The sequence below is a fragment of the Parasteatoda tepidariorum genome, chromosome 1 (genome assembly GCF_043381705.1).
Source record: "Parasteatoda tepidariorum isolate YZ-2023 chromosome 1, CAS_Ptep_4.0, whole genome shotgun sequence".
Taxonomy (NCBI): Eukaryota; Metazoa; Arthropoda; class Arachnida; order Araneae; family Theridiidae; genus Parasteatoda; species Parasteatoda tepidariorum.
Genome location: NC_092204.1, coordinates 34,961,310 through 34,982,489, shown reverse-complemented (window position 1 = coordinate 34,982,489; position 21,180 = coordinate 34,961,310). Strand labels below are relative to the sequence as shown.

Sequence of the window (21,180 nt, the reverse complement as noted above, 5' to 3'; positions counted from 1 at the left end):
TGATGTACAGAGGTTTCTGCACAGAAATCTGAAAGGGGCTTTCCATTTAGGTAGATGCTCATAATTGCGTTTAACGCTTCTTGTTTAAAACCAGTACATAATGTGTTTTTTGTAAGCTCATTGCTGAAAAGTCCCTTTCAACAGCTGCAGTACTCCCAGATAGAGAAAACATCAATTCCACTATACGCAGTATGTTGCTGTATTTCTAGATTAGAGGGTCATTTTAGAAATGAGGCGATAGACTCTTGTCAGATTACAAAAATTGAAAATGTGTCCCGAACATTAACGGAAAAGTGGCCGTCCGCACGGACATCGGATTCGAGAAATTGGTTGTCCGCGGGGAATTTTTGACCGCCGAGGACGGGCGGTTTTTCGAGCCCTGATTTTTAATATTTTTCAGATTTTATGTAAAAAGAAAAGTATTTAAACAATTCATGTGCCCATTTTGAAGACTTGTGCTTTATTTTGTGCAATGATTCACTATGTTATTTAGGAAGGTTTATTAATTTTAGTTAGAGAACTGTGCACTTTCCTTAGTTTTTATAATTACTGATAAAGTGTAAAGAAATGCAGTACACTTCAGATGTATATGCTGCAGTAAATATGTTGACCCAATTTTTCATATTAACATAGAAAAAGTTAAAATGGCATAAAATTACCATTGAAAAAAAATGTTTGTTCTTGCACGGAGTGTATTTTCACTTCTGCCTGAAAACAGGATGGTTATGGGTCAGAGCAGATATAAATAAACATAGCCAATGAGTAAACTTGCCCGATTGCATTGCTTTTGTTAAACTTCATTGTGTACAATCATTTAAATAGAAAGCTTAAACTTCAAAAGATCTACAAAAAGTCTTTTTTTTTTTTTTAAATGAGCTGTGTTAAAGAAAGAAAACACTATTATAACTTTTCTATATCTTTTTATAATTAGTGTAAATATAATTTATAAAAGTGATAATAAATACTTTTTCCACTATTCCAAAATTTATTTTTGCTCATTTTATCCACCAGCAAATGTAACAACATTGTTCAGAAGGGACTTGAACCCAGTTTTCAATTTAAAAAAATAAAACATCTGTTAGTAAAGTTAATTATGTTATCTAGGTAACTTTACCTAATAGATATTTTTACTGAAAAGGAAAAAAAATAGAACATATTTAAACACCATATGTAGACTCAACAAGCCTTCCATCAATCCTTTAAAATATTTCCATCTCTGTGACTGAGTACACAGATTCTTCACTAGAAATTTAAAATTGACTAAATATCTGCATGACTAAATATCCGCAGTTGACAGTAACCAACTTTATTTTAGTCCTGTCACCATAAGGCAATGTCAATTGAATTAAAAATAAGAAAAGTAGTTCAAAAATAAAAAAAGTAGAACACATTTTATTAAAAAATCAACAAATTATTATATTGGCACATTAAATATTTTATAAAGTATTAATGTCATATTGCTGATATAAAATATCTTTGTGTAAATTCAGTTAACAAATTTAGAATATATTATTCTGGTGCTATTTCATTAACATAGTGAGATAAAAATTTGCCATATTAGGAACTTTTTCCTTAAACAAGAATATATATAAGTTTCTTTCAATTTATTTATATTAACACCAAATATTTTAAATGATTATTACTTAGATTAATTATTTTAACTGTATAATATGTGGTTGTATAACAATGCACAATCAGAAAAATTATTTCAAAAATACAAAAAACTGTTGCAACAATTATAAAATTATATTACAGAGAAATATATTGTGTTAAATTCCAGAATTAGAAGAATTCTGTGATCATTCAAAAGTTGCCCATCTTCTCCAGTGTTCTACAGCAATCAAGATAAGATAGAGTTTTAATACACTTATCAACATTGTTCAGAATGAATCTCAACTGATTCATCTCTATACTTCTGATTTGCATGGTCAATAAATCTGCTTTTTTCTTACCATGCTGCCTGAATGCTTACCATGCTTCTTACCATGCTTTGTATTGAAAAATCAGAGTGAAAATTTTCCCCTGTTCATTCATAATAACAGTCTGGTAGTTAAAGGCACTTTTTACTGACTAATAATAATTCATTCCAAATGAATTTAGATAATTCCTAATGCTTTTTTTCTATTATTTTTAGGTTATTACATTTTAAAAACGAGGTTAACATTAGACCTTTAAATAGAACAAGAAAAATAAAATGTGATATTTGGTTCTTGATATACAAGACTCTTGATAACAATCTCTCTTATCTTATTAGTAACAATTAAAAATAAATATTCGCAAATTTAATAAATTCGCTTTTCTGAATTATAAACAAATTTACTAAAAAAAATATATTAATTGCATTTTAACAAAATGCAACGCGCATACTTACAATAATCAATAAAATATAAGTTAAGAACTGATTTTTTTTTATATATATGTAAAAGTAGATGTATAAATGAAACTACTATTAAAAGAGGAAACAATACTAGCTCCACTTCTACAGTTTGAACTTATACTGTTTTCATTCTCAAAAATTCAAGCATTATATAATAAAATTTTAAAAATGGTCTTAATTGTTTGAAAAAGTTTTTAAGGATTTAAATTTTACTATTTTAGAAAAAGTAAATTTTATTTAACAGTCAATAAATTAAGTTTAATGATTTTTCTTTAGGAAATATTTTATTCTATTTTTAAATAAACTAAAGATAATTCAATGTCCTTCCCAATAGTCTATTAATATAGCACTAGTGTTACAATAACAACCATACTAAACACTTCTATGAATAACAAGTTTAAAATTTTTGCAAATTTTAATACTAAGAATTTTTTTTTATACTATTACTCTCTATTAACTCAAAATTTTGGAATTACTTTGTTAAAAGTGAAATATTTATGCAATTTTTAACGAATTATAATTTAAATTACCATGGTGAATATCTTAAATTAACATTTATTAAAGTTACAATTAAATATACAAAAAAACACTTTTGTAAATACAAAACAGAGTTCTTGGATATTTTTGTTAACCAGCTCAATCCAGGTTTGAGCATAGCATAACTGGCCGTCTGACAATAAATTAAAATTTTACATGTATTTAATGAAACACATTGGAGAGAGTTCAAACTTTTAAATAAATATATTAAGATTATTCTATTACAATTATTAAATCAAATTTGCAAGACTTATCTTATTTAAAAAACGCAATGTAAAAAAAAATAACACGTCTTTAAAAACTTAAAAATATGAACCCAAACCAACATTTAAAAAACTTGATAAAAGCTTTGAATATATACAAACATAAAACAAAATAAATACTATTGAAGAACATCAAATGTAATTATTGCATTGTAGAAGAGTAACAGAATTTAAGAGATTCAACAACACAATTTAAGAGATAAACTTTTAATATAATAATAACAAAGAATTACTAAATTGCCTTTTTAATTAGGCAAATGTGGGGTCTTTGATTTGAGCAAAAGAATCCTTTAATTTATCCTATTTTCTTTGTGTCTAAGACAATGGTCTCAAACTGGCAGCCCATTTGCAACTATAGAAGCTTTTTTGCATTTTTCACACTAGGTGTAATTTGATCGACGGCAACAAATGTCAACTTTTATTCATGTACAGCCGAACCTCCTCCAAAGTCAAAGAGTGACAAGAATATTTTCTGTTAACTGAAATTTACATAAATAGATAAAGTAAGAAAAAGCATTTCTAATGACCTTAAAATATAACTATCTAAATCAAAAAATTTAAATAACTGTAGATGAATACTTTATTTTTTAAGTTAATATTTTCATAAAAAATTATATTTTTCTAACATTTAACAAGCCCTGACTCACCTAGATACATACATGATAATTGTATATGTGCTGTAAAATCCATTTATGTATACATTTCATGTGCTAAAATATTCTTATAAATAATAAATATTTTAAAGAGAAAATGCAATAATACATCGATCGTTATAACTTTTGTTTGAGATATTTGTTTATAAAAGAATCCACTTTTTCTGAATCATCCAAAGTTCAATGTGCATTTTCATCCTGAATGGCACAATTCAATAGAAGGCACTGAACAGAGTTTAAAGAAGCTGCACACTAAAATATTTCTACATCTGCAGGGAAAGAATGCAATTCTTTTCTCTTTCCTCAGGTTCAGCACCTAGATCTGCATCACTCACCTTGTCATCAAAGGTACACCCTGTCACGTTTTTAATTGACGCCACCAATTAGATTGATATACCAAGGACAAATGCACTATTCTCACTAGTCCAATTCAGGAACAGTGATGAATTTTTTTTCATTTGGAGCAACATTTTTGTTATTGTATCAAATTTTAAAAATATGAAATTAAAGACAAATAATTTAGAGGTAAATGCTTAACGAATTTGATTGCAAACAAATGAATCCAGGGCTAAATTAATAAAAATAAACAGCAATAAAAATGTGAATGGAAAAGAAATCGAGGAATTAAAACATTTTACAAATCTTGATGCCAACATATCGATTGAAGGAGGGACAAGTAAAAATATCGCTGTAAGAATTAAAAAAGCACAATCCACATTCAAGATACTCAATAAAATACATCTAAACAAAGCTAAAGTTTCAAATTTAAACTCAATGTAACAGCAGTTCTACTTTATGGCTGCAGCCCTTGGAAATTGACTAAACAACAAGAAAATCAATTTTATACTTTTCAAACAAAATGCCTTAGAAAAATCTTACAAATAAACTGTCTATATAAAATATCCAACTCTGAATTATATGAAAAAACTTAACTGTAAACTCACAACAGGAATAGTTAAAAAAACACAAATAGACATGGCTTAAATACATTCTCAGAATATTGCCGTCAAACCCAACACAAATAGCACTGACCTGGGCATGTAAGCGAAAGAAAGGGTAATCAAAACTAACCTGGAACGAAATGATCATAAAAGAAAGAAATGCTTTCAGATGGCCAAGCTTGTGGAGTGTAAGGTAAACAATACTGAACCAGCATGGGTAACATGCCCTCCTGGTAACAACACTCTTTTTCCGTTCGAGCGTAAGGAGAATTAAGTCAAGGTGCAACATTTACTTTGTCTTAAACAGAAAAAGATATTTTTTAAATTTGTATAAAATGATGAAAATATTATTGTTTTCTAAGATAACATGATGTTGAAATTATTAATTCATGTTAAGCAAGTATTTGTATTCAACGTTTTTGTTTTAATGAGGTTCGACTGCACTTAATTTTATAACCACCTTCACTGCTTATCATCTACTAGCACAAGATAGTATCTCAGGCTCGTGAGAGATGTGCACAATTCTTTAGATCATTCTCTGCTTTTGATTTGAGACCACAAATCTAAGATATCTATAAAAAAAAGTTGAATTATAAGATTAAAAAATAAAAAAAAGATTTCATTTCTCATTGAAAATATCGCTAAAATATTGAGAAAAGTAAAATTCAAAAATCAGATCTTACAAACATTCATATAAATTTGTTCACAGTTTCAGTCATTCCATTTTCTACCTCACATACTTAAATATACAAATTATCATACACATAAAACACACATATTTACAGTTACATAAATGAGAGTGAAAGCTACAATGGTTTTGGTTAAAAATTACTAAAGTTTAAAAAAATAATTTAAAAATTTTGAAACGTTTATATAAAAGATAAACCATTTAGACTATATAAAGTAGATGCATTACAAATATTTGATAGTATCACAGAAAGGCTTCCAAGAAAAACCAAAAAGTAAGGAATGTGTTTCTTAACCCTTTAACTGATTTGCTACATACATGAATTTTAACAAAAATTTCCCTACTAAGTTCTGTATCTCCAATATGAGTAAACTGGTTTTATATGCAGTAAACCAAACACATTCCATCAAGTCCAAAGTCTACAGTTAAATGGTTAATCAACAAAATTGTTTATCGAAATAAATAGTAACATAAATCAAAGCATTACATTTTTCATAAAATGCCATGAACTATTATTAAAACTTAAATTGATAATATACTTCTAAAATAATGGTGCACAACCTAAAGCCCTTAAATGGTCGATGTGTGTTCTCTCATAACCAAAAATTAACTGGAAAAACCACTTATTTGCCTTCAGATGTTTTATAATATTTTTTCAAACTAAATTTTATAAATTATGAAAAAAACTAATAATAAAATTCAAAATTTAAAAAAGCTAATTCAAGATGTCAAAATATTTAAACTTTTAGCCATTTCTATTCAAAGAAAGTTTTCTTTAAAACATGTTTAGTGAAAAATTTCTACAAGGTTTACGTAAAAGTTAGATAAAAGTAGTTAATAAAAAGAAAAAAACAGAAAAAAGTTGAGGGTCTGATATAATAAAATTTTCTGAAAGGAAACAAAACATATAAAATAAGAAATGTCTTAATTCAAAATTGTCACACACTTCCTCAGTCTTTCCATTTTGGAGACAAATTGATACGGTAAAAAATAATTAAGTTGTCATCAATTGAATTAAAATTCATTAAACTTGTAAATTGTTGTCACAAGAAAATTAAATTCATCACAGAGAAAGTCGAAAATCTACTATAATTTAATTTTACCAAAGACAAAATATATAAAACTTCAAAAAAAAATTTTATTCAAAATATCAAATAAATATTTGGTCCCTCAATTTTGAAAACAAATTGATATAATTCTCATTACACTAGGAAATAATTAATTTTTTATCGGTTGTTATCAAAAATCAAATTTATTTTGGTTATCAAAAATCATTTTTTTCTGCACACTTCCTAAAAAAAAAAGTTGTGCACCCTTATTTATAAATAACTTTAAAAAAAAAACTATTAAAGTCTTTTTAGTTAATGTCGGAGAAACAAATAACATAGTAGATTAAGTAGATCAGACTTAGAAAATTTAAGAAAAAAATTGATTGATAAAATACAAAAATGATAAGTGGCACTGAAGCATTAATCATGCAAAATTTTACTAACAAAGTATATATAGAACAAAATGTACAAAGATAACAAAAAATTAACAAAATAAATTATGGCAAAAATACCAAAGTTATTTGTATCAAAGACACAAAGAAACTTTTTTACACTTCGTTAACGCAACAAGTTATGCAAAAAGCTCATGATGAAAAAAAGAATCATAATGAAGTCATGGCAGGTGGTCTGGCATAGGCTTTTGGAATGAAGCCATATTTTCTAGTCTTAGGAGCATATGCCCAAAGCCAACCATCAACAGTTTGGTTATTCATATCAGCATACACCCAATCTCCTCTTCTTACACTTAAATCATCGGGTGCCTGGGCTTTATAATCGTACAACATCACTAATTCACTTCCATGAAAACGAAGATCTTCAGAGGGAGGTGTGGGGTTGTGGTGATTGTTATTTAAATTAGAAGCTTGATGGGCTTGATTACCACTTGTTATCTGAGCTCCAACATGATCTACAAACACAGTATGAAATAAAAATATTATAAAAAATATAATAAGTAAATAATTAAGTGATTACATTTTTAATTAAATAAATTTAATATTATTTAAATTATTGTGATTCAAAGATGATTAAATTAACCAAATAAAATTATTAGTTGAAGTTACATTGATAAGTCTACACAAGTTGCATTCCTCAGTACAGTCAAATAATTTGACCAACTTTGAATCACTTATGTCTATGGCAAGCATATTATAATCAGAAACAGCATTTTGTCCAGAAGAAACTAACGTTATTCCAGGATACTGGAAAAAAAACAGAAGAAACTGAACCAATTGGAAAAACTAAAAATTGTCACTTTTGGAAAAAGTGTGGCTTATTACAATATTAGACCAAAGCAACTTTTTTTTAAAAATTATGGAAATGAGTTTAACATAAATAAATGTGTCCGGATAAAAAACTGTTTTGATCTCTCTGTTCTGATCATTCTGATTCAATAGTTGCCAACTTCCTTTTCTGTATATAAACTATATTCCTTGAAAATGCTTTTGTCCTACTTGAACACTGGTAGGTGCAAGAATGTTTTTGTGTGGGGAGATCGGTTGAGTAGTTTTAATTTCGGCAAATTTTCAATAAGGCAATAGGAATCGGAAAACTTTTAAATAAAAAACTACTTTTAAGGGTTAGGCCAAAGTTACTCGAAGATTTGGAAATAATGTTTATTTATTTATAAAAATATGCTTTGTATTAACATTAAAAGGATATATTTTGAGCAGGAAAAAAAATCAAACTAAATAACTTTTGTTCTAATGTTTGACGAAGAGTCAAAAGGTTGATCTCAAATATTCTATTAACTGTTTTTTATAGTTTTGAAATCAGACTAAAAATGTACTTTCTCTGAAAAAGCACACCTTTTTTCAAGTCATTTTCAACTATCAAACTATAAGGGGTAGCCACAATCTGGAAAATATGGTTTCAATAGTTAAGTCAAGAGAATGGTCAGAAATTTGGCCATTTAATGTTATTTCAATTTTTGGATCTTTCATCATTATTTCAGAAATCCAATTCAAAAATGTTTGCACAGAATTTGTTTATCCCTCTAAAAAAATCTTTTTTTGATAAATAATCCATTAAATAATACAATAAATAGTTACAGAGATATAAAAAAAAAGCCATGTGTTTAAATTCTTATTTCTCAGAAACCATTTAACTCATTCTTTTTCCCTTTCAAGTTTCTTATTTTTTATCTAATTGCATACCAATTTATATATTAATTGCGAGTACTTAAATATATGCAGGGTGGTCTGTTGGTCCAGATCACTAAAATTTTACTCAGACAATCAAAAAATAATTATCAATGGTCCCCTGACCTCAATTAGCCAGCCTATCTGGCCAGCATTGAAGAGTGTGATCTTATTCTTAGATGCAAAAAGGTTGGGAAATCCTGCTCTAAACTTTTTTCAAATTTACTTTTTTTTTTCTTTTTTCAAAAATTAAAGATCTTAATAAAATACTATGACAATGATATAATTCATTGAAAAAAAGTTAATAATTTTAATAAACAAATTCACACAAATCCTTATTTAAATTTCAACTCATCATTAAAAATTGGAATTAAAAAATTTGATTGGAAATAAACGAATTTCCTGGGTATTAAACAATGCTTACAAAAAGAAATGTCAATGTAGTTCAAAAATTTTTTAGGGTAATTGTTAATTAACAATTACCATAAAAAATTTTGAAAATTGTAAGCATTGTTTTATACAAAGGAAATTTGTTATGGATGTAACAAATAGTGATTTGGCCAAATAGCCAAATACTGATCAGCCAAAATTAAGGGCAGAATGGCAAACTTAATTCTTAAAAAAAAAATCATTAATATATGAGGGTTGCTACTTATATTTCTGGCCTTGGCAACAGTAAGTGTTGCTAGGCGACCGCAGACGATTTTAATCGAAAGTTTGATATTTTTAAACATAAATTCAGCAGACGATTTACCATTATAGCTTCATTTGTGTTGTTGACAGTAAATTGAAAAGTTCTTCTCTTTCAAAAAATGGAATTGAATCGTGAACATTTTCGTGCCATTATTTTTCATAACTTTCGACGTGGATTGTCAAGACAAGAGTGCTTCGATGAACTTAATTCTTTATTCAGCGATAAAGCGCCATCCTACAGCACTGTAAAAAATTGGTATAACGAATTTAATCGTGGTCGATGTTCGATCCAGGACGAATCCCGTGCAGGTCGTCCAAAATCCGTTGTTGTGCCAGAAAAGATCGATGCTGTGCGTGAACTGATAAAGCAAGATCGTCATGTGACATACCGTGAGATAGAGGCGTCTTTGGACATTAGTATGACTAGCATCAATAAAATATTGCATGAACATTTGAGCGTAAAAAAAATTTGTTCGCGTTGGATCCCGCATAATCTGACAAACGCTCAAAAAAAGGCTCGTGTCGATTGGTGCAAGGAAATGTTGGAAAAATACGTTCAAGGTACATCAAAGGCTGTGTATAACATCTACACAGGTGACGAATCATGGATCTATGCATATGAGCCGGAAACAAAACAGCAATCAACTGTATGGGTCTTCCAAGACGAGGCAAAACCAACAAAAGTTGTTCGAGGAAGAAGCACATCGAAACAAATGATTGCCTGTTTCTTCGGCATTAACGGTCATGTGGCAACAGTGGCGTTAGAGCAACGCAGGACGGTCAATTCTGAATGGTACACGACCATTTGTTTGCCAGAAGTCATCGGAGAAATTCGAAAAAAGCAGAAGAACAGGCGAATCATTCTTCATCATGACAATGCGAGCTCTCACACATCGACTCAAACAAAGGCATTTCTGACGGAGCGAAAGATCGAACTGATGGGTCATCCGCCGTACAGCCCTGATTTGGCACCCAATGACTTCTTCTTATTCCCACACATCAAAAATAAATTACGTGGACAACGATTTTCGACCCCCGAAGAAGCGGTTGATGCATTCAAAACGCATGTTTTGGAGTTACCTCAATCGGACTGGAAAAAGTGCTTTGAAAATTGGTTCAAACGCATGCAAAAGTGTATTGATCATCATGGAGAATATTTTGAAAAACAATAAAACCCATTTCAATCCTACATATTTGTTATTTCATTATCAGGCCAGAAATATAAATAGCAACCCTCGTATATTACTTTTTACAAATAAATAAGTTTCACAAATGAAAAATAATCACAACTTAGCTGCATTATTGGTATGGGGATAAAGGGAAAAAAACTTTAATGAAAATGTTTAAGATAATTAGATATTAAGATAATTAAAAATATTTAATATAAATTTTAAAAAACTAACAGCCATTAAAAAAAGCTAAAGTTGAAGAAAAATAGAAATAAAAAAAAAACATCTAAATTCTAAAATAAAATTTTAATGATAAAAATATTTTTCAGAAAAAAATATCCATACATTTTTGAAAGAAAAAAACTATCAGAACTCTTCAGAATGAGAATCGGAACAAATCAGAAACTCTTTTAAAAATGCAGCGCTATCATAAAAAATTCCACAAAAAAAGATTATATACAAAAGCAAAACAGAAAAAATAATCAATCTTAATTTTTGAAAGAAAATTTTAAAGCTAAACCTCTAAATTTTTCAATTACCGTATTTTGAAGAAAAAGCAAAATTTCAAGTCTAAAAGAAACAACACTGTCTGTCTTACCATGCAAGAAAAAAGTAACAATAAAAGAATTAAGTTTATTAGAAATGCTCTGTTAAAATGTGGTGTTGTAGTTAATACAGAAAAACAAGCAAAAATGTAACAATTAGACAAAAAAAAGATCTAAACTTTTAAAATATAAAGTGTTAAAAAAAGACAAAATAAACTTGACTAAATACAATTTTTTTTAAAAAATCAGCATTAAAAAACTCATTGATTCCGTACAAAGTAATCTAATTTCAATTATTCAAATTTCACTTTTCCATCTGCCTATCAGAACATAAATTAACTAGTTAACTTAACTAGAATTTAACAAATACATGTAAAAACAATTTCTAATAATGAATAGTTCAAAATATGATTTCATAATTTATTCTTTATTAAATCTATGAGAATTTCCAGAAAAAAAACTTTGTCGAAAAATATTTTTCTAAATAATACTTTGCTAAATACGTGGCCAAGTATTCGCCCAACCGAATAATCGGCAAAAGGGTCGAAAATTAGTTACATCTCTAGTAATTTTAAAACAGATCGTTTTAAGCAAAAATTAAATCCTCTTCTATATCAGCTGAATATACTTCATCCACCAACCCTCTCCCTTATTTAGTAACAGGGCCGGATTAAGCTCAAGCGGGGCCTAGGCCATTTAAATTTTTGGGGCCCTTAGATTAAATTTTTTATCTTGTATATTTTTTATTTATTCAAATATAAAAGTATGTATATATCTTTTCATTTAAGAAAGCAAATTTAAAATAAAAATAAATAATAATAAATTAAATTTTACTTTATTTTGTTAAATTAGAACTAAAAAAATTATCGTATTTTATTAATATATATTTGAAATTGATTTTCGTTTTAAAAAATCATTGCTTTTCTTAATTTTTGTTAAATTTATTATCAAAAAAAATTTTTTAAGCGGGCCCCTAATCATTGGGGGCCTCAGGTCATGGCCTAGTCTGGCCTAATAGGTAATCTGGCCCTGTTAGTAACATAATAAACTCAAATTTTAAAAACAGTACTACAACCATTTTCCAAGCTTATTAAGCTGCATGCAAAATAAAAGAATGGTTATAGCTGAAAAAGTAATAGTTGAACAATTAAAATGTTAAATGAACAATAAAATGCAGATTTCTTTCTTTTTTCTTTTTTTTTAATGTTAATGAAATTTAAGGTAATAAGTTTCCTGATAAAACTATTCCTTTATTGATGAAATTCTAAGGAATAAATAGAACAATTTGTTAAGTATTCACTTGCCTAAACTGAAAAATATCTGATTTCTAATTAATTTAAAAACCTTATAAAAAATATATTACCTTGAATTACGTCAGCTGGGTATACAAAGGCACTAGGTACAAATCCTTCTTGACCATCTGACCTCACAATCCAAAACCAATCATGATCTTCTCTATTCAAAACTGTAACAAATTCTCCTCTCTCTACACTCACATCATTTTCATCTCGAGCAATGAAAGTATACAGAACAATGTATCGACCCGCGGGATCTTTAAAAAATGGATGGACATCTGGGATAGAGCTTTGAGAAGATGAGCTAGGATTATTTTGATTTAAAGCCATTACATTATTGTTAGAGCTTGTTTCTGGAACAACACCGTAGCTCTCAACATCAGAATGTTGCCCACTATCAGCACTTTGAGTTCCTCTAGATGAATTTTGATCAAGTTCTTGGTCTCTCTCATTCCTCGGGAGTTTTTTATGTTTAATGTTCATTGCAAGTTCAGCAAAATGGGAGCCGTAAGATGCACAGTACGAGTGAGGAATAAAACCTTCCTGGCCACTCTCAGCAATTACATATACCCAGTCATTTTCTTGATATAACATATTTACACTTTGACCCCTTTTAACTTCAAGTTCATCATCGACACAGGGAGTAAAATCATGCAATACAATCATTTTGGAATCTGGTGACAAACCATTTTCTTTTTCTATTCCAACGCGAACTAAAGTCTCGATACTGGCACTGCCAGTGATTCTGCCTATGCTAGGTGTTCGACTTGATAATTTATCACCATCTGAAATTAAAAACTAAAATAAGTATTCAAAACTAATAAAATAGCATTTTTTATACAAATTTCCTCTTAAAATTAAATAACTTTGATAAATTTTTAAATAAAAAAAATTATTATCATACACAAATAAGTCAAAATTTGTATAGATTTTCTGAATGTCTCAATATTCTGCATAATAGAAAGAAGAAAAATCATTGCACAGAATTATGCAAACCTAAACTAAAATGACTTTCTCTACATCAACTTTTGCTTCACTACAGAGTTAGAGAAAAATCTTGTAAAGATCTGCAATGGTCGATATTATTAATTTAAGTTAGCTCTACACACAGCATATATCACAAACTTTTGACAATAATGTGCAAACTTATGCAGTACATAACATTTTTATTTTCAACTTTACAATATAAAGGTAAGACCAGTAACACCATCCATCACAGCAACGGGTGCTAAAGATGAGCATCTGCAATTATTTTTCATCAGTTTTATTTTTAAGAAGTAAACCAACAAATCGGAAAAAATTAATTAAACTACTTTATAAAACATCTCTAAACAAACTTGTTTACAATAACCATTAAAGAGCTAAATTAAGAAAATACCTCAAATCACAAAACATTAGGATTTTTTTTTTCTCTGTTACCGGTTTAAAATTACAGGTTTATCTGCATAGGGATTTGTTCTTATTTTTTTAGTATCCTTGCATAAAATTTAACTTAAATTTAAAACTTCGAGTATAATTTTTGTGCACCTTATATTTGCAAACTTTGCTATATTAAGCTGAATTTTTACAATAATAATCTTTGGCTGAGGTGAGACTGCAGTGAGATTGCAGATAAATGTGGATGTAATAAGATGTGAATTAATAAAGGTGATGATGCAGATTCAGCCCATAAATCCTTTTAGGGGTAGATAAATAAGACTATATATGGTAATTTCAAAGAGCTTTTCAGAACAAAAGAGTAAAGACACCCCTTTTTCATGATAATTGAATGTTATTTCTGAAGAATAATTGAATGTTATTTCTAACAGCTTTTAAGAACAATGGTGTAAAAGCACTTTTTTTTTATAATTGAATGTTATTTCGGAAAGAATAATTGAGTCAATGAGTCAAATGAGTAGTCAGAGGTTCGCCTAGAAAATTCAGCCATAATTCAGAAAGGTATTAATAATTCTGATTAACTTAAAAACTAAATGTAACTGTTTAAGAATAATACTTATTGTTTAATTAGTTTAGATAAGAGAGCAACAAAAAAAAACTTTTATTTACACACTACTAAATCTTAAAAATTATTCACATTTTAAGGTCTTTTATTTATCAGATTTTTAACAAATTATAACAGAATTAATTTTTTATCAGCCTACCAACCAAATGTATCACATTTTTATCAGAATTGCAAATTCAATGATTAAATAAAACCTGGAAAAAATGCTAAAATATAGGAATTTAAAATTCCAGATGGAAGTAGAAGAATAATTAGAAACTGAAATTAATGGTGAATTACGAAAATAACTCCAGAATTTTCAGACTTCAAGTTTAAAAAATCAAAATATAATTTTTGCATAATGAGTCTTCAAAAACTAGAATACGACAAACAATTTCGTAACAGTCAATAAGTTCTTAAAACTTTAATTTGACAGATTCACAATAATGAAAGATGTAATTCAAAATATCCATATTTCATTAATGATCATTTAGCAATTGAAATTAATCACAACTGTTTAATACATCACCAATTAGTTAACATAGATTATACGCTTAAATGAATTAGTCCATGATTAGTAAAACTAATAAATAATTAATTATTGTAATCGTTAAAGTAAAATTTAATTATCAAATTCTAAATATAATAACCTTTCTTCCGTTTGCCTCGACGTATTCTCACAGGACACAAAAACGCCATTTCAAGAAAGGTCAAGAAAATAAAAAAATTATTCTGGTTATGTTAAAATGCTTTTAAAATGCATTTTTTTCCACCGCATTCAACATAAATAAAAGATAAGTGCAATTTAGATCCAAGATAATTTAGCTTGAATCTTGTCGATTCTAAAGAATTCCAAGTAAGAAATAACAATCCTCATTTGATATATACACATTTCACGTTCATAATTGCCCATAGGCAGAAGTTAAAAAGCAAGTTCATCACCGTCAAACAAAAACAAATAAGCAAAAAAACAAAGCCAGTAACTTTTAACGTTACGGTCGTGAAAAAAGCTGTCAAATCAAAGTAGTTTTATTTTTTTTAAATAAATGTTTTCTCTTTTTTTTTAAGGTATTTGAGAGACCTCTGTTAGAAATAAGGTAAAGCTACGAAAAAGGTATTTTGCTTCCAGTTTCATAACATTTCTAATGTAAGCAGTCTTTTATAAGGCATAAAAGCAGCATGAAAATATGAGGTTTCCTGAGGAAACATTCCATTTTAATTTTACTTAGATAAAATTGTTTTTTTTTTTTTAAACTAGGGAGTTCTATTAATAAAACACATCTAAAAGGAAGTTCCAAGAAAATAATAATAAGTAAATAAACAAAAATAACTTTTGCTCTTTTTAAAAAATTAAAAGGACCTTGCGAAGTGATCATCATTTTTATTTTGCTCACATATTAATTGAAAAATGTAATGTGAAACATCGTCATTAAAGACATCGTGATTCCAAGAGTTCTAGGTAAATAATATTTAGTCCATTAATATATTTTGCAAAAATCGGAACAGAAAATTGTCATGCCTACAAAGTTTTTCTTTTATCATTATTTAATTCATTTACTATTTTCTTTTCAGAGCTGCTTTAATTTTCTAATATTTCAATTTAAAGGAACTAGAGGAAAATTCTTAAGCATTATTTTATTTATAAAATAACGGTAGCAAAATTTCTTATTCGAACACCTACTTCTTCATTAGAACGCTTTATATGGTAAACATAAAAAATTTAAAAAATATTTTTTAATGAATTTTTTTAGGTATGCAGTGAAAAATTTAAATTTAAATTTAGGCGCCATTCAAATCTTATAGAAAATGAATTAAAGCAAAATTTATCACAATTTATTGTAATGTCAAACTTATACTGATGAAATTTTTTAACGGAAAAGTGTCTTGTAGGCATTGTCTTTAAAAATGTAACGATATTTGTCTTGTTTCAATATCCTCAGTATGCAAAGTATATAGTTGCAACCAAACTTTTAAGGTACCATACCTAAAAAACAATTAATTTCTAAGCAATTTTTTTTCGCGGGATTTATGTAATATTTAAGGTATTGGAGAAGATTTCTGATTCAGTATTTTATTTTTGCCTAAACACAAAACAATTTTCATTTATTTCATTTTAAATAAAAAATTTTGATAAAGGTACACCTTCTAGATTTTTCGCAATGTAAGTAATGCTACTAGTCTGCTTCTGGCTGTTCATGAATCTGTGGATTACAATAGGAAACGCATGAGAGGCTAAGCCTTTTAACTATTTCATTTTCAATTTAAATATGTGTCTCAATTTTTAAAGCCTGAGAAAAGGATCAATTAACTCTGTTTCAATACATACCGAATTCTGCCTGATTATCTGTGAGAAAGAAAATCTAACTTCCTATCTAGGTGTGGAGGGTGGCTTATCTTGAACAAAAGTGAAGCAAGTAATTTCATTTTTTCCATTTGGTCCGTTAGCTATTAACTTTGCTACGTCACGCGTTTTTATAATTTTTTGTCCACCACAATATCTTTACTATTATAATTTTTTGAAAAATGCATGAAATTAGTAAAATAATTTTTTTATTTAGATGCTGCCATAAAACACTAATTTTATTTTAATTGCACTCCTGTTTCTTAAAAATTCGTTTAATTATCTTGAACAAAAGTGAAAATATTATCAGTAGATATTATTAAAAGCTAAATATTATCAGTATTATAAATTAATGCTTTTATATATATCACTCGTTTCTAGATAAATGTTTCCCTGATTCTATAAAGTATAGAACTTAAATCTGTTTGTCTTTCCTCTGACTCTCTAACCTCTTTTTATAGGATAAACAGAGAAACTAAACAAATTTATTTTCCATATTTTATAATGATCCGGGTAATTAGCTCAATTGACAATAATGCTTAATAACGCATTTTTACCAAGACAGAAATCTTAAACTTTGTCCGTGTGTTCTTAATGAGATAAATAAAAAAATAATAAAATTACAGAAACTCATTTAGATATTTCTTCTTTAATTTAGGCAATTAGACTAATTGACAGCAGTGAGTATACGCACTGCTGACAATTAGTCTAATTGACAATTAGTAATTGACAGCAGATTTTTCTAAAAATGTGACACTATTAGTGTCACATTTTTAGAAAAATCGAAATGCTAAACTTTGATCATGTGATTCTAATCTGATGAGATGTGATTCCAACAGAGAATCTGAGAGAGATGAGACGTAGCTAAATAATTGTTGTTGAAATTAAAATTCTATTAAATTTTTATTGTTTTCCGAAATGGAGGGGAGAGATTTTTCAAATTTGAGGCGGATGGACACATTTCCTCATATCTTCATCAGCCTGGGGAAGATGGGCATCCTTGGTAATTAGCCTAATTTTCAGCAATGCTAAATTATACATTATTATCAATCAAGATAGAAGTCTCTAACTTTAGAAATATATTCTTTTTCTGATTAAAAAAACTGAGAAAGTTTCATTCCAATATTTGTATTCAATGGAGAAAATAGGGGTAATTAGTTTAATTGACAGTAATGCTTAATAACGCATTTTTACCATTATTGAAGTCTCAAATTTAAACTATGTACTCTTTGCGAGAAAAACTAAATAAAAAAAACTCATTTTCTTATTTTGTAGTTATCTGGGTAGGTAGTGATTGATCCTAATTAACATTTATACAAAATAACTATTTCTCACAAAATTTCCTCATAAGTGTGGATGAGCAAAAACAATTCCAGCTTTGTGCCATTGAACCATAAAGAAGTGAACTAGTACAAATAGAAAATAACAAGCAATGAGCTTGTGTAGTCAAACTGACTAGCCACTTAGGGCCATTTCGAGAGAAGTTTCTAAACCTTCGTTTAGCACTTAAATACTGTTGCTGAAGACCCAGAGCGGGAAGTTCGCGCAGGTGAAAAAAATGTAGAATCATGAAGTGGTGAGTTTGTTTAGGTAGACCAGCTGATCACAGTTGGAGGTTAGATCGCACTGCATGAGGGGCAACTCTCTCTGAATCTTGTTTCTCAGCAGCATGAAAAATATCGCCAACTTGTGTATCGCTAGCCGTCGGTATATTCAACCGATGAGGATGAGCTTTTTAGATATAGTTATATTCACAGGTATGCATGTACAAATTGCATGTGGGATTCAGTGGACAATAAAGTTAAGCGTAACATGGCATGAGATATGTGTGCAATACCACTTTTAATAGTCTTTCAAATCTGGCAAATTTTGTGGATTGCGCATATACACTCTTGGTTTGAGTTATCCCCAGAACAAGAAATCCATAGTTGTAACGTTGGGTGATAGCGGAGGCCATCAAAATGGAAAATGGCGTGATGTGACACAATTGCTCATATGCTGTTCCAAGACCCTAGAAAACGACGTCTCAATATATGGAGGTACACCAGCTTGCAACCAGGTGACGTCATTCTGTGTATTGTAGCAATTGTGATAGGATGTAATTTTGCAACAAGGGTGCATAGCAATAAGCCTGTCTGGCTTATTGCTGTCCACCCACATGCTACGAGCCTCGTTGGTGCCTTTCGAACGCAGAAACTCTTTTTATGTGTCGTGCACAGCACGTCCGTTTTTTGTGTCACGCTAGGGGTTTATATGTAGGCCATTCCCACATTGATCGTTGAGACACGGTTCCCGGCAGAGCACCGAAGTCAAGCATCACTGGCTGCGGTCAGTGTGCGGGTGGGTGACCACTTGGATCAGTCTGCGTAAGGACCGAGGGTGTGCGGTATCGATCCTCGTTGAACTATTCTACCGTAAAGTGCTCGACTTCGCGCGCAGGTCGTCGGGATACCAAAGCCCCTCTTCGGAGGATCAAAATTGTGATGGCATGTCTTCGGATCATCCTCAAGGATGCTTCCCGGGCAGTCGCCAATAGCCATTTGTGCAGCTCTAGTGCGACGTAAAATAAACAAATCAAAAATCGAGCAAATCAATATGTAGGTCAAGTTTTTTTTATTACCTCCCTGCTTCAGTACTCGCCCAATGGTTCTCTTTTACAAGTCCGAATTCGCAAATGGTCCTTACAACAAATAATGGCCTATATAACGGCCTTTATAACAAATGTTCATACAAAGACTAAAGAAGCATTCTCACTAGATGCGAAAAATTTGCGTTTAAGAATTCCGCTGGGCGAATAAGAACCTGCTTACTTTAAAATATTTAAAAGTACTATTCGAATCTTCATAAAAACTGCATTTCCACTGCATGCGAATCGCATTTGCTATCACACGCTACTGCCATTCGCGCATAGGCAATCAATTTGTCTTACATGTTATTCCTAAGCATTTGTACATACGCTTAGGGCAATAGGATGCGTTGTGAATGGTGCCTAACTAAAAATCAGGAATTTTTACTTTGGCTTACATTACATAAATACTTTGGTATTATTCTGCGATATTTGCAACAATTCTTTTAACGTCGTTAAAAAGATAAGCATAACTTATCTAACTTATTGTTTAACAAATTTTTAACCGGAGGAGGCTGGAAGTAGAACTCCTACATGCTCGCATTATGACGAGGAAGAGGGAATTTGCTCATCCTTGTCACAATTCTGACTGAATAGGAAAAATGCCGCATATGCGAATAACAACTGGATCTTTGTGTGAATGGTGCATATAGGAATTCGCATCATATACACTTCTTGCTTCCCACTCAAGGATGGCGTCAGACTTTGTGCGACGGGGGGTTTAAGTCTCCCCTATAGGGGGGCTCAAGCAAATTAATTCGAAATATATAAATTAAAACGTATTTTATACTTTACATTTTTTTCTCACGTCATTTTTTCAAGGGTGTTCCTAAGAAGCTAAAATTACTAATTTTGATACCATAATGTGCAGATTCATTTTAATATAAATTTAAATCTCATTTTGTTTCTGTTATCGATGTATTTTGTACTGTAAGGTGCAATTTACTGCACATTTTGACCTTAAAAATTATTTCTGTAATAAAGAAAAATTGTTGCCTAAGTCCCGGCTATTTCAAAAAATTTCTGATCTTCTTACTCTCATAACTCAAAATTTATTCGATAATAAAAATTTAAAATTTCATGTATATTTAACAAAACGTCTAAAGAACATTTTGATATGAAAATAATAATAGGTAATAATAGTAAATAATAATAGGAAATAATGGTAGGGAATAAATGATTCAAAAGCCGATCAATGCATAGAAAAATAACCTTTTAATTTTCTCAATTTGAGAAAATGAAAATGTAATTTTTGTATGCATTAATTGGCTTTTGAATCATTTAAATGTTAAATTCAATTTTCTCTTCTATACCATGTAATAGTTCAGTTTTGCAAATGAAGTTATAAGTACATTTTTGGAAATCACGTATTTTATGCAAAGATATCATACCACCCTTTTCAAAAGCTTCGACTTGATATTATAATGCACTGTTAATATATATTAAAAATAAATCTAGAGAAACTTTTAAAATTTTTACTTCAGATGCCCTTTTTTCCCCTTTCCTTTTCTTTTTTTATTTCATTTAATTATTTATTTTGATGATGCTTTTAAAGTTAACATCTATGTTCGTCAAAATGCTAATTTCTTCATTTGAGAAAAAGAGTGTGTCTATCGGCTTAAAATATAAAATTCAAACAATATATACTTTATTTTCTGCTGGAAAAGCTGTTTTACAATTAAAGGGTGGGGTGGGATTCTTGACAGGCAGTGCGTCAACATAATTATTTCCTTTATCGTTTTCTTCATGGAGCTAGCTTACTCTCCATGGTTTTCGTCACCATTTAGAAATTTGACACGAGCGGTTAAAATGTCATTCGGAGCATCCTTTTCTTTCTTCAGTTTAAAATTAACATGTAAAAGTGTTCCACGAAAGGGAGAGTTG

The 21,180-nt window shown here is 29.3% G+C and overlaps 1 protein-coding gene across 1 annotated transcript; it reads right to left on the bottom strand.

The window, feature by feature from the left end:
- Positions 1-1,372: 1,372 nt before the first annotated feature.
- On the bottom strand, positions 1,373-15,328 carry LOC107448019 (Dachs ligand with SH3s). The gene is made up of 3 exons (XM_016063114.3): positions 14,980-15,328; positions 12,417-13,133; positions 1,373-7,415 (listed from the first exon to the last, which is right to left on the bottom strand). The coding sequence occupies exons 1-3, from the start codon at positions 15,026-15,028 to the stop codon at positions 7,111-7,113; spliced, it is 1,071 nt and encodes a 356-aa protein (XP_015918600.1). The 5' UTR covers positions 15,029-15,328; the 3' UTR covers positions 1,373-7,110.
- Between the last annotated feature and the right edge of the window lie 5,852 nt (positions 15,329-21,180).